This window comes from Liolophura sinensis, chromosome 6 (assembly GCF_032854445.1).
Source record: "Liolophura sinensis isolate JHLJ2023 chromosome 6, CUHK_Ljap_v2, whole genome shotgun sequence".
In the NCBI taxonomy this organism is placed as follows: Eukaryota; Metazoa; Mollusca; class Polyplacophora; order Chitonida; family Chitonidae; genus Liolophura; species Liolophura sinensis.
In genome coordinates this window covers 46,069,873-46,085,136 of record NC_088300.1, presented here as the reverse complement: position 1 = coordinate 46,085,136, position 15,264 = coordinate 46,069,873, and the positions used below count along the sequence as shown (strand labels likewise).

At 38.8% G+C, this 15,264-nt stretch overlaps 2 protein-coding genes across 6 annotated transcripts in view; one reads left to right on the top strand and one right to left on the bottom strand.

Annotated features, from left to right (window-relative positions):
• The window catches only part of LOC135466489 (dihydropyrimidinase-like), a 55,137-nt gene extending 51,747 nt beyond the window's left edge, over positions 1-3,390 (bottom strand). The window contains exons 1-3 of one of the 5 annotated variants that reach the window (XM_064743993.1): positions 3,246-3,390; positions 1,992-2,130; positions 877-1,340 (exon numbers count right to left, since the gene is read on the bottom strand). In XM_064743993.1, the coding sequence (XP_064600063.1) occupies positions 877-1,188 (312 nt within the window). In that variant the 5' untranslated portion in view covers positions 1,189-1,340; positions 1,992-2,130; positions 3,246-3,390. Of the gene's footprint in view, positions 1-876; positions 1,498-1,584; positions 1,836-1,991; positions 2,131-3,245 lie in introns of those variants that run through there. The other 4 variants (XM_064743995.1, XM_064743996.1, XM_064743992.1 and 1 more) reach the window with 4 other exon arrangements.
• A 4,849-nt stretch (positions 3,391-8,239) lies between these two features.
• Positions 8,240-11,986, top strand: LOC135468523 (large ribosomal subunit protein eL15-like). Its single transcript, XM_064746820.1, has 4 exons — positions 8,240-8,271; positions 9,408-9,585; positions 10,410-10,546; positions 11,588-11,986. The coding sequence occupies exons 2-4, from the start codon at positions 9,414-9,416 to the stop codon at positions 11,891-11,893; spliced, it is 615 nt and encodes a 204-aa protein (XP_064602890.1). The 5' UTR covers positions 8,240-8,271; positions 9,408-9,413; the 3' UTR covers positions 11,894-11,986.
• The last annotated feature ends 3,278 nt before the right edge of the window (positions 11,987-15,264 follow it).

Here is a 15,264-nt window from a genome sequence, read left to right as displayed (position 1 = left end):
CTCTGTAAAAAGCCAGCAACTGGAGTCTTTAATCTTGTGGTCAACCAATACTATAGTGACCACCAGGGACGGATGTTCTCAAGGCACAACTGTGACAGCTGCATGTAGGGAGGGACCCCTTCCCCCAGATGATACATATATGACTGTTGTTATGGTATACACAAGATGTATAAATGATGGTACAGTGCCAATGATGGTACTCTAAATGTCACGGTACAATATACATGCAGATAAAAGTATGTATGTATATGTTATGTATCCATAGGGTCTTACCTCACACTTAACAATTTTCAGTCAAATATGACAAGGAGTCATTAGGTGTATGTACATATACTGTGCCTTCTTACGACAGGGCAAGTCCATGCCACCAGTGCTGCCGCCACTGAAGCATCATGTCAAAGACACCAGACATGACAACCCAACCACCACATAATATAACAACATAAAACTGGTCAACTGTCCATTCTGTGAAGCTATCACAATGTTGCATCAAGCGTATTTACTTTGTAAACATATGTTTTTATCATGTCTTGTCATGGCCGTTATGACAGGCGTGATGCACGACTCCCCCTGGGGTCCAATCTGTAAAGTGTGCGTAACTTTGTGACAAGCACAACTGTTTTGGCAATGTATCACTTCAGTATGTGTTACCATGACAGTTAACGCTTCAATGTGTAGAAGGGCAAGGTAACACTTCCCAGGTGTAATAACACGATGGATCGGTAGTACAGATGCTATAACAAGTTAGCAAATAACAGGTGTTACATCATGCAGGTGTAGAACAGTAACCGTACAGTACAGGTGTTACAACCAGATGATACATCAAACGGATTATTACAGACGTTTTGTTGTAATACAGTAACAAATGTCACCTACCTTATCGACATTGTCCCAGGGGCGAGCCTCTTGGGGGACCGTATTCTGTGCGACTAGGGGTTCCTCTGTCTCTTGCTGAGGGGGAGGGGTGGGTTCTTTGGCAATTTCAGGTTCAGCTTTGCCGTTCTGGGCCTTGTTTTGTCTTCTCTTAGTGGGACTCTCTTCTCCGATCTTTAGGGATTTCCCATCGAATGCATCGGGTACGAGCTCAAACATGGAACACTTGACCCGTGGTCTGTTAGGGTTGGAATTGGGGCCGATAAGACAACCCATGGGCTCCGGACTGAAATCACGCTTCTTCTTGTCAGCCATGCTCGTTTGCCTAGCCAATCACAGCAGTGTCTGGAAGTAATTCTGTTCCCTTCAAGGTAGAAGAAACAGCTACAGCACCCGGCACTATGATGCCGCGCTCACCGGAAACAGAATGGTCTAAGCTCCCAACTCAGCTGACTACCAGGCAAACACTGTAAAAAGGCGAGACAAAACGAAAGGTGTTATACCAAATGGTGTGAAGACTACAGGCAGTTAGCAGATGTGGGGATCATGTAATGACAGTATACAATGGTCAAGATGACAGTTGAGACAGAGTGACCCAACCGATGCCGGTAATGTGGCCAGTCATCTGACTCACGTGGGATAGAAATCAATAAGAGGTAGGGTTAGGGAGAGGCTGTTACAGCCTTAGCAGAGTGATATGAACGAACTCACGGTTAACTTGGCCCTTCAGCTGTACATCTATTACATGGCACCAGAAAGGCCTGTATCCCCCTTTGAGGCTGCACACCCCGAAATCAGCAGTGAAATCCTACCCTGAGGTTCCTTGCTAAGACTGCTGCAGCAGAGGTGAGGGGGGACAGACAGAAGGGAGTACAGAGGGAGGCACACAGACAGTATTTATGCTTGTCAGCTTTGAGAACACAGGTCCAGTCTAGCTAACCTCCATCAACATATGTACACTCAGCAGCCTTTAACTACCTCCATGCGCACACACACTATCAGCCACATTCATAAAAACACAAACATGGCCTTCATCCCCCTCAGCAGCCTCCATGCTGTCATAGGCGGCTGCAGAAGCATGGCAGACAGGTTTAATCATACAGGGTCCAGGGCCTTACCTTCACAGCAGCATGACACCTTGGTGATATCAGTTTGCAGGCTCCTGTCTGTGACAACCCAGCCATGAGCTCATAGCTTCTCATGGATTTTAACCAATCACAGGCCAGTTCTCAGAATGCTACTGGTCACTGGTGCGCCCTGGGAAACAGATCAATATTCAGCTGATTACAAAACCAGACACCTCATCATTCAGCAGACCTTTAAAATAGCCCAAGCAAAAACAGCAGATTCTCTGTGGCACAGTGACTTCAAGGAGGCAGACAAACAATTTCTAATAAAATAAGGGTAAATACTGATGAAAAAAAAAGAGCAAAGAATTTAAAATTTACAAAATTACTCATAGTGTACTTTTTATATTATTTCATTGGGTAGGAATTACAAACTTTGAGGAAAATATATTTGCTTGACAAAGCAGATTAATGTTTAAAGATCTCCAGTTTAAGAAATAATTATAACTTAAAAAAATATATAAATCGTAGTTTTAACAGGCTGCCATTTTACTGCTCATTAAACAAATGAGTGTACAAAAGACTAATTTTGTCCTCTACAATTATACAAAAGATAGTTTTACTATAGCAGAAAAATGTATATAAGTTTTTGTAAATATCATTTGACTCATTGACAAATGTTCCCATGACAACAGACATGTGGTTGCATGAAGCTCCTCCAGAGTCCCACACAGGGACAGGCCACACTTTCTAACATGACACAACCTGGGGTTATGGCTGCACATTATTTCACACAACTGAGACATTTTGTCACAGTTTGTTCCCTCCCTTGTGAGGCTCAGTTATAAGATGTTGAATGAATCATCAGTCCCAGATGCACACACACAAATTATAACTCAACTAAGCCACAGGGTAAAAAAGCATAGAGTGTCTTTCTTTCTGCCCAGCAGCCAGGCCATACGCGAGGAATTTTTTTCCCTTTCCTAATCTCTTTTTTTTCAGCTGTTGGGAAATATCTCACTTGCACATGATGCAAATGTGATTTCACAGCTCTTTGTTTCGAGAGAACAAAGAAACAGGCACTCTGCTTCTTTGTTACTGCGAGAATTACATAACAAAGGCAGACAAAGAAACAATATAACTTAACTAGACCTATGCATATTTCATATTTCATGCATATTCAGAAATAATCAGAAAATGAAATGGAGATTTTGCCACAAGCAGACAGTTGATAGGGTTCTCTCCAGCACTGGGGCAAAATGTTTGTTTTGGTAAATTTGAAATTTCGATCAAAAGAAAATTTACCTTTGGTTTTCACTGCATTCCTTTACTTTGACATTTGAGCATCCTGGGAATGAGATTTTTACCACAACTCCCACAAACCAAAATTAAGGCAATCTGCTTGGATTAGCCTTTAAAAAAAGAGCCTAAATTCACATTAATATTTTTATTACAACAGAATATATTGTTACTGATGCAGAAGTTAAAATATCCCAAGACTTGTATGCATTAAAGCCATTACTTTGAGCAACTTGTTTGTGGCATTACATTCGGACTTGATTCTTGCAAAGCAAATCTACGAAATCCACTTAGATTCTAGTCCAAAACAATGAAAGTAAGAACGCTGGCATTGTAATGCAACAAAATAGGTATAAATAAAACATGTACTTCGTTTCTGTGGGTTTTTTTCTGCCATGACAGATTTTTTTTTGTCGTAAACTATTTATAAGAAAAGTTTATAATATTTATTCACTGATATGATGAGTGACTTACACCATTCAAGTTTACAAGAACACCCAGTATTAAACATGTATGTATGTATGTATGTATGTACATACAAACAAAGAAGAGCATAACATATACGTATGTATGTATGTATGAATATAGGTATGCAGGTATGTATGAACAGCATTTTACTGCATTCGGTCAAGGTACAATAGCCCTCAGGAAATACCTGACAAATTTCCTGTTGCCAGACTCTGCTGACCAAAGTCAAGCACACAGTACATTAGATTCACATCCAAAAAATACTAAATAAATAATAAAAAAAATTTTTTTCCCAAATAACAAAGCGAAATGTTAAAAACAAAATATCTCAGAATGTGCCTAGAGTTCTTGGAAATCAAATTTACCTTTCCTTTAGTTCTTATTCTCTTTAAGTGAAGTTTTACATTTCTGCAATGAAATTGGCATGCTTTTATATGTGAAAAATGTATTATTTTTACCATATTTCAAAGTGTTTTTGCTGTCTTCAAATACAAATTCTTCACTAAGATGACATTTGACCAGATTAACAGAAAATGTCATGTGCCAGATGTTTTAGCCAGTTGGCCTATCAGCAGTTATAATGGAAACCAGCTGTTGGTCATAAGAAATGGCTAGCCTTAGTCTACATGTAAGCGTGCTCTAGTTTGCTACAGGGCTATGTCTTGATATACAGTCAGAACAGCTATTTCTAAACTGAAGTTAACAAATGGGTAATAAAAAATGGTGTCTTTCACTGATGTATGTATGTATTGTGCAAATAATCTCAAAATCAGATTGGCTTAAATGACATTGACTGTACATGTCTACTACAGCTTATCTTAAAGATTTTCACCAATGCAATTAATTATATGTGCCTTTCTATATAAAGCAACTTTGTAGATGTACTATCTGCTCATATAAATTAATTCACATGAAACTTGGTGGAGTAAACAAACAAATTTTAAAAGGAATTCATCTAGGCTGAACTAGGTCTGGTCTGTCAGAAATGCAGGCTGGAAACTCTGCAAGACCACATCAAGACATAGATAGGAAGCTGGCACTACTACGTCATGTGGACTGAAATAAACAGGAAATGGATAAAAACAGCTGCTGCAACACATAAAACGCTTTACACAGAATTACTATGATGCTGTGTAAAGTAATCTCACATGTGTAGCAAATGCATTACGAGAACTACAAAAAAAAAAATAAAATAAAAAACTCCACACGCTGAATCTGCATCATGTCAAAAATATAACTGACGGCAAGCCCTTTGGTTTTTATACACGTGTAAGGTCGCAAGCAACAAACTCTCATACAACACTGCTAGGTACCTCAAAAATGATAATTAGTAGCATTAAGCAGCTCTAGAATGAACAGTAAAGCCTTTCCATAACAACTTTTATGAAGGTAAACAGAATGACCATGGCTTAGTTAATGCCACCTCGACAATATTGCAGCTGTCCATGGCGACTAAGCAGCTCTAGCTATATGTGAAACATTAGAACTGATGTGATATAATACACATAACTCAATTGCTGTATGTAAATCCCTCATCAGAAAGAGTCGAGTCCTTTTGGAATTTTGTAATATTAATGCATTCACCTTGTTTTCTTAATCTTCTTCATCTTTTGAAGTTTTAAACCCATAAAGATTGGTACAAGAACTAATATTAAATGAATCTTTCCCAATAAATTTTTGGTCACCTTTGCACTTTAAAATGCACGTAGCCATCAACGATTGAGGCACTTTAGTGCAAATTAATGTGTAAACTTCTCCTCTGCAGTTTCATGGTAATGAATTTGTTACATGTCCATTAGGGTTTTATTCATTAGTGAAAAAAGTCTATTTCAAAACAATATTGAACAATCATGTATGTCAAACTTACCTTAATGACTCGTTCCTTTTACAGTTGATTTATTTATTTTATGGGAGAAAACCGGGCAGAGCCCGGAGAGCCCCATGACCATCCACAGCTTGCTGGCAGACCTTCCCACGCACGCTGTAATCTACATGCCGACAAAGCAGGAGGAGGTTTCCTTAATACTGACTCAGTGATCAATACAGGATATCATTAGGACAATGTTTGAAACAAATCAAATGGGTCAAAATATAAGATGGTTTTTTTTAAAATGGTTTGTTTTGACTGTATTCTAAAATTACTTATCTCAAAACCCTTTCATATAAATTTTTTTTACAGTTTTTCATGCTTGAAATCATTATAATACTATCAACAAAAGCTACATTTTTTTTCTCCAGAGTATTAGCAGCTGTAAAGGTATCAGAATGTATTCCTCACGGCATATTGACCACTGTAACAGAATCATTTTCATGTTTAATAATACGCCAAAACAAAAGTCAAATTTGTTTTAAGAGTGTATCTATATATCCTGTTCACCTGCTGGACAGGTTCAGTACTGTGACCTTATAAGTACAAGGTAATTGTTACAGTCTCCATAAGTAAGTCTATTAAGAACCTCTGAGTCAACACCACAGGAACTTCATGCATATAATGTTGTTTCATATAATGTACGGCCAAGTTAATCAAATTATTTTTTTGTAATGGTTTAACCTGATTAAGAAATAATGATGAATAATGAGAGCCTCGCACGTATGATAAATAATGGTCTGCCTTTGGCTTTCATCAGACCAGTCCACCTCACAGGTCACAGCGAAACTCAAAAAAATAACATTTTGCCAGAGACCTCACAGGAACTAATGAATACTCTAATGTTAGAATTGTGAGGAAATCGATCAGAGGCAGACGGAAACCCATGACCATCCGCAGGTTGCTGGCAGACCTTCCCACGTACAGCCGGAGAGGAATCCAGCATGAGCTGGACTCACAGCGACTGCAAATGTTAAAATTAGTTGATCAATACTATGTTAGAATTAGTACATCTCCTATGATACGATTGTTGGAGAACTTGTTTAGGCTGATGTCCATTACCATTTTATACACGAGGCAGTCCAAACCCACTGGAGTTCTATTCACTCACTGTCGTTTTTAGTCCATGTTTGTCATGAGGAGTTGCCTCCCCTGAAAATCAAGATGCAATATCAATAGATATCTGTTCACTACCACACATGTACTATTTCAGGCATGTAGTGGCCAGAACATGTTAGAACTATGGAAGAGTTATCACTTATCAAATGAGTACAACAACTGGAACAAAAAAAAAAAAAAAATGATGCTTTAATATAAAAAAAAAACAACACAAGACGCAGTAAATATATGAAAATAACATGTGGTAATGTAGTTACATATCCTGATTTATTTAAATATATTTCTTAAATATTTAAATATAAGGCAATTGAAAAATAGAGTTAACTATGTAGATATATACACCTGAGTATCAACAAAATATACATAGTTGTCTATTGAACATGTTCCCATCACAGAAAAATTTCAAGTTACAATATTTTTTAGAGGAGCAGGGTCTATTCTATCTACCTGGGTCACAAACCAAGAGACACCACTGAGAAAGTTGGAATATGAAATTAAATGAGACTGGACTTGTATCATGTATACCTTCTATTTAACTGCTGAACTGTATGCTGCTGACCCACTCAATCTCAAATGAAAATATGACGGGCAACACAAGTGGTGAGGCTCTATGGCAGAAATAATCATGACTTATGTCAGACAGGCCTCTGCAGGTTGCTGAACGGCCTACACAAGTAACACATGTATAAAGCCAGCATGATCTGGACCTGAACCCACATCGACCACATTGTTGAGAGGCTCCTGGGTCTTTGTGCTGCAATAGCACGATAACCACTAGGCCACTAAGGCCCTAAAAACAAGTAAGTAAAAACAATTGATTAAATAAATATATGAGTTAATCATATGTGCCATATGCCAAACAACTGTATTACACATGACTCACATAACAGAAAATAACCATATTCTAAATTACCTGTCAATAATCAGTCATAAGACAGATATGAGTGACATAACAGCAGAACAGATGCCTCCTCGGGTGAGAATATCTCGCCCTTGATAGATTAAAACCGAGAGCATGGCAGCCTGTTCAATTTTCCCCAAGTGAGCACCAATTGGAACTAGACTAAAAAAAAAACAGTTATTTACTTAAAATTATGAATTTAAATAGACATTTTCATATTTAATAAAATTCACTTCACTTCAGGTTCATGCCACAACAGATTACAAATATTCTTAAACTTATTTTGAGGGGCACATTTTGGATTATAGTCAGTACCTGCAAAAGTGTTATTAATCGATTAGCACATGCATTTTATCAAAGATCCAGACTTGCACATCACTAGATCGAGTTCCTGGCCTCACAAATTACAGCATGTAATCAGAATGAAACACACTTATAGTAGTGCTGTGAGGAAAACGTTGTTTTGTTTCTTAGGCTAACATACACATTGATCTCTCAGATCGTTTGATTCACTCTTCCTAGCCTGATGTTTCACAGAAGCAAGAGTTGAGCAGTTTGACAGTCCATCGTTTCCCGCAAAAATTCATGTATGAGGTTGTCGTAAATGAATGTCGTAAACTGTCAACTGCCGTAAATCGAGTCTGCCTTTTCAACGTTGAGGCTCCAGTGATATACATGTACGTGTGAATATACGCTTCATCCATCCGCCAAAATCCACCAGTTCTATCAATAATCTGACATTATTGTGACATTTACAGGAATAGACAAAGAATAAATATTTATGAACCGCGTCAATTTTGAGTAAAAATGACATTTTAACGAGATTTTGGGGGTCTTTGGGTTAGCATGTATCTGTACATGTCCGTCTCTCCATGAGTGTTTTGTCACAGCGTGAACAGTGGTTACGCTCTCTGTACATAGGCCCGATTATTCTAAAACATTTCATTTTTGGTGAACTAATTCGGTATGGTACTAATGTCTGCCTCAAATAACCGAATTGTCGATGGTAAAATGCGCAAAAAAAATCCGAGTACAGGCATGAAAGTTGTATTGCATGTCAAGCCAGCACTTGATTTACGTACCAGTACCAACTACAACTGTTGTGCCATCAGTGCCAGTTTTCACATGACAAGTTCATTTGTTTGTTGACACTGGTGACAATAAATCCTACAAACTAATGATGCTTTGGAAGTGACCTATGGCTCTTGGTTTTGAGTACGACTGAGCATAAATAAAACATCTTATTCAAATCTTGAGGCGGTGTATTGGGGCACTGCAATGGATGTGGAAAAGTGTCATCATAAATTATGGTTATGTAGTAGCTTGATACATTGACAAATGTTTCAATCTGCGAAATGAGATGCAATATGTGTAAGTTTCCCATCTTTCTGTCAGCAAGGTTGATCCACGACATTCACAGTCGTAAATGAAGGCGTCACTTTCATGTGAAGAAATCCTGTGGAAAATGTCCTTTTTTATGAAAACCAACTCACAACAGGTAGCTTAGGATTGTAACTCTTTGGCTGGGCCTCTCAGATCAGAGTTACATATTTGCAGTTAGGCTGGTAGTGATGCACACATGATATGATTGGTTCGAGAGTAGCAGTGCTTAATAATGCAAATGGTGAACACCATGAAGAATGACTAGCAACTGCAAAGCTCTGTGTTAATGAAGTTAATTTCTGTGGAACATGGTGAAGTGTTGGTAGGTTTGTTTCTCACAATGCCTTAGGTGACAGTTTTTGCCCAGCAGTGTATATTACAGTTATGGCAATCCTAAACAGCTGTACCCCATTTTGTTTGCTTTTAATAGCCCAAGATGGGAGCCTACAAGTATATGCAGGAGTTATACAGGAAGAAACAGAGTGATGTTTTGCGCTTCCTGCTGCGTATTCGCTCCTGGCAGTATCGCCAGCTGTCATCTGTTCACAGAGCGCCCCGCCCATCTCGGCCAGACAAGGCAAGGCGCTTGGGATATCGTGCTAAGCAAGGTGAGTGGTAACCGTGTTTGTTGTTTTAGAAATTTAATCTTAAATGCTTTAGGCTTTAAAATTTGATGCAAATATATGTGTGAATCCATATCAGTTCTTGCACAAGAAAACAAACACCATTTTCATCAGCCAGTGTCAAGAACAAAGTTCATCACATGACTGAAAGACTTCAGGATTTGATTATATGCAGATATTTTACAAGTATATGCAATGTCGTGCCAGAAGACATTTTTTTTATTAGGTGCTGGATTAATGTTTGCTCACGCTCACATACAGGTCTTTGATTTGGGTGCCCTTTTACATACATTTCTAGGTGAATTTTGTCAGTTGAAAATGGCTGTCAAAAAGCAATGATGTACAGCTGTTGCTTAGTACTGTCTGGGAATTTCATGTCGGTTGCAATACTGAACAGCAACTGCATTATGCATATGTGTACGTGAATCAGACAGTTTAACATTTACCTTGTGGATGTATATATAGATAAGATCTTGTAATCGTTACTCATCAAACCACTTTTCTGTTTGAAAATTATGTCCCTAGAAAACATGTAAGATTTATTTACAGTTTGCTACTTTCCTTACTAGGGGTTGGAAAGCTTGGGCATCTTATTTTGTATTAGTCAAAACAACATGCCATTTCTTTGTGGTGGCTGTCATCGACCAGTAACACATGAATAGCCAAAAGTGGTTTTGGAAATTTGGAAGGTCTGTAGGCTGATTGTTTTTATCTGGCTTTTGTGTTTCAAGATTGTACACATCATCTTTGTTTTATGCAGGAAAACTTTAATGTTACTATTCACATTGTTTTCTAACTTTATATTTCAGGATATGTAATCTACCGTGTGCGAGTCCGCCGTGGTGGCCGCAAGCGACCAGTTCCAAAGGGTGCTACTTATGGTAAACCCGTGAACCAGGGAGTCAACCAGTTGAAGTTCCAGAGGTCTCACCGCTCAGTGGCTGAGGTAGGTCTAAGGTTGATAAGGGGAAAATTTGCTGATTTTCCACTTGGCTCCTAAACTTCAAATGTCTAGGAGCTAAGTCACAAAGCTAGGTACCACAATTTTCTGTCTTTTTCAGTGGTGTTGTGAACTTTGTCTTTATTCAGCAAGTTTTTGTCTGAGCTTGATTTTTATGAAAAACATTTCTAAGACTGTTCTCACCCAATTGGAAAAGAGAAAACATGTTATGTGTTCTCTATGAATGCTCACAGTTCTCATATGTCAGATGGATGAGCCTTACAGTGTGACTCTAGGGATGACTCCCAACCCTTCTGGTGACAGTGGCACTTTGTCTTGTCATTCTGTTCTTGGTAAAACAGTTGTTACACTGTGAGGTTGTAGATAGATTGAGCATACATGTATATGTAGCCAATGTGTGGTACATCCAATTGACCTGTTTAGAACAGTAATGATTTTGATTGAATTATTCACATTGGGTGTTCTTATGGAACGAAGTCTAGTCCCAGTGAGAACAGCTGTACAAAATTGCCTGACCTGATGTTTTTATACTACTGTGGCTGAGTGGTCAGCATACTAGTGTGGTACTATGACTCCATAGCCTCTCACCAATGCGGTTGCTTTGAGGCCCAGCTCATGTTGGGAAAAGGTGGGAAGGTAGGCCAGCTACTTGCAGGTGTTTGTGGGTTTCCGCAGGGCTCTGCCTGGTTTCATCCAGTCATAATGCTCATAATGCTGGCCACCGTCTCATAAGTGATTAATATTCTTTAGTACAACTCTTTAGAGAGAAATAAATGCTTACATTTCTAACTATTTTTGTCCTTATCATTTGTCCTCGACGCTAGTTTCAACACCTGTATTACAATTCATTGCTGACAACTACTGCTGTTTTCTGTTTCTGCATGCCAAACATATCGATAACACGTGAATTTCCTATAAACTTTGTAACTTTGTAGGATTTGTAGCAGTAGAGAGTGAAGAAAAATGCTTCCTATCATCCATGTGTGGCTATACAGTAATCAGACTTGTTGTGTTTTCTATCCACAGGAACGTGTTGGTCGCAAATGCCAGGGTCTGCGGGTCCTTAGCTCCTACTGGGTCGCTCAGGATTCCACCTACAAATTTTACGAGGTCGTCTTAGTGGACCCCTTCCACAAGGCCATAAGACGAGACCCCAAGATCAACTGGCTGTGTAAGCCTGTACACAAACACCGCGAGCTGCGTGGCCTTACCTCTGCCGGCAAGAGCTCCCGTGGTCTTGGCAAGGGACACGGTTTCAATCATACAATCGGTGGTTCACGTCGTGCCAACTGGAAGCGCAATAATACCGTGCAAATGAGAAGGAAGCGCTAAAACTAAAGGACAAGAACATCGTGAATTTTTTTTGTCCCTGGCTGCTTGGTATATATTGTTCAATACAACCTTGTCTAGACCGGGAAACTGGAATATTTATGGTTTTGTTATTTGTTACCTTCATGGTTATTGCTGACATACTATTACCAAAAACAGAAAAGTGACCGATTTGTATAGTGTAAGGTTGGCATGGGCTCTTGAAGTTTTAAGATTTCAAGAGTTTTCCAGATTACTTGGAATGAATATTCCACGTTTGTATACGCAAGTTTAGAGCAGTGTGAAGTGATCTTATTAGCTGAACTTGCATATACACACAGCACTGCATCAATCACTGAGAGTCTAAAATTGGTGCATATAGGTTTCTAAATCAAAGTATCCCAATTCACTTCAGTTTTAACTTGCCTCATTAGTTTAATGCCGAAAACTCTTCTTATACACAAGTGCCAAAATCTTAGAGGGCATGTTCTCCTTGGTATACATTTTCCCCGAAGAAAGAAGAAACATTAGGCTTTGCGTCAACAAACGTTTGGAAGGTTAATTTCGACCAGCGTTGTGTGGATCTTGGCGCCAGGGCCCACGTACAAGAAGCAAAGGGTACGCCCAGTAATGTGAGGTCCAGGAACCAAAATGTAGTGTTGGCAGTGCTCATCTGACTCACTCATTCAAGACTGCTCGTGGAATCATTACAGTTCGAAGCAACCTTGGAATATTAATTAAACTCCTACACAATTTCTCCTTTCTTGTAGCACACTGTAGTATTATTAAGTGGAATTTCACCACAAAATTGTCAGCATTTTATGTACAGTAGCTTCAGTTGTCTTTTCAGTCTGTTTATGAATCAGCCCTTAGTACATGTGCCAAGTTGGCAATTTCAACGATTTTCCAGGTCCAACCTCTAAAAGCAATGGTTACCAGGCTTTTTAAGGTCTGGGAAACTCCACTCTCCAATCTAGGGAATTTCAAGGCAAACCTTGCACAATTCACAGCCCCCGATGTGACGTGAATCCACAACTATATGTTTAAAATGTGGAGAGACATGTATTTGTTTCCAAAACCTTTCTTTTATAATGAAATATATAAAGAAATGAGATAAAGACATCAAGAACAGTATATTTTCCATGAAAGTGTAAAATTTGTGTCAATATTGGGATAAAAAACATGAACATTTGCGTGGAGGTTGGAAGGGGTTTATTTGGGGCACTTGGGTTTCCTCATAAACCTAACCGCTGGCAGAGGCAAAAAAATTCTTTAGTACAATAAAACAAATTTGGTTTTAGATAATGGTTCCAGAACTTCAGGGTTGATTGGCTTCTTTGATGTGCAGGCGGTGAGGTTGCTGAGGTGCAATGACCCTCTCATTAATGTTGTCGCTGTGAGCTCAAGTCCAGTTCATGCCGGCTTCCTCTCTGGCCGTATGTGGGACGATCTAGGGCTCATAATCGCCATCCTGTAAGTGAAATATTTTTGACTATGACGGAGTAAAACACCAAGAAAATAAATCCGTAGTGTGCAGTTTGAGTTTTGTTCAAATACATATAGCACGTTTCAACAATGGTAGTGCCAGAACGAAGAAGCTGTCGTGAGAAGTCGGTGGCCATCTTAAGTGTACAAGGCAGAGTTCTGGCCACATGATCATACAACATTTACTTGAAAGTAACATGGCTATGATCATATGACTGAAGATGTGAGTAGAGATTTCACTGGATGATAGAGCTAAAATTTTAATTGTAGGGTTTATTAGCTACAGGATTTAATATGATCAAGAGATCACCTGTAGATAAATGGAATAGAACGGAGACATGGCAAAAGTGCAGATTTTCATGCTCCCCTAGCTGCTCATGGTGAGGAACTAGAAGAGGTCTATGACTGGAATAAAGGAGATTGGTAGAGGGAAATGGGTAGAGGGAGAATGGAAGGGAAGCTGAAATCTGCAACTTTGCTACTTTGCTCGACGGCATGCAGAAACAGAGGATACCAGATGCTGATCAGTGCGCTCTGATGTCATTGACATGGCATTCTAGTGTATGTGTTCATTTAACTGGGGTTCATGTCATGTTCAACAATATTTCGGTCATATCACGACCTTGTCCCTTTATAGCAGGCCAGACTTGAAGCCAACATATTTATTGTGCTGGGTCACTGGAATGTCATGCTAAAGACATAGCATGATGCCCACCCCGTCACACTATACACACACTGGGCCAACCAGTGGCCTACTTCATCCATTCTTCTTATGCCAACCACGAAATAAGGTAGTACAAGAATAGTACAAGGTAGTTTCAATGGCAAAGAAAACACCAACATGAAGTATACGTCAAATGAAAGAACATTAAACAAAATTGGTTCAATTTATTTTTTTAGAATCTTTGAAAGACAAGTAAAACCATTTGAAACATATTCTACAGTGGCCTATACGGACCAGTGACGTCGGATAAGAATTTTACCATTAAATACACATGCTGCTAGATTTCATCATTCAGGATGCACATACATATATGTCAATTCTTTTGCCGAATGGACCTTTAAACAAACTATTTGTCGCAAAACAGGAATGTGATATCACCTAAACCTTTGGGTCAATACAGGACACCATATAATCAAATATTTTCAAATTTTTTGGTTAGAAAAATTCTACAGTAGAAAAAGGAACTTTTTTTCGAGGCGTCTTTAATGATCTTCCATCTGATTTATATTTCCTTTTAATGTTTTCTTTGCCTTTAAAGATATATTCAGGAACTGACGTTTTTGTCTGGGTTATCTCCCCTTGTCCAAAAGACAGTAAAACAAACTGCAAATGTCACGCACAGTTTTGTGTTGTAATTATGCTGCCTGCCGCTTAACTTCAGTTCTGGCTTACCGGTTGTTGCAAACTGCAAATGCAATACTGCAAATACATTATCAATAAAAAGGAAGAGCGGATTTAGTTCCCTAGACATATGATTCATGTTCAGTCTATAGTATTGTTTACATATCCTATTCACGAGTGAACATTACACCGTGGCATTTTTTTCGCTTCCTAATCTTATCTCTTCGGGTGGACAGGTTTAGACTAGTGATGGATTTCCCCTCATAATTCTTTCGACATTTTTTGGAAATCCCATGAGGTTTATTTATGAGTCAGATGCAACTCTTTTTTGTGTTTTGCTGCACCAACTGAAAAATTCTGAATTTCTAGATTTAGGATTGAACCTTGAATCTGTAACACCACTGCAGCCTGAAGGTATTATAGTTGGGAAGCACTTCAAACATCAGCCCTGGAATCTGACGTACAACTGTTGCTGACACATGTCCAATCTAAATGTGCTATAGTAACCACATGTACATTACCATTAACCCTGCAATAACTGCAGTACACCTAATTCCAACACCAC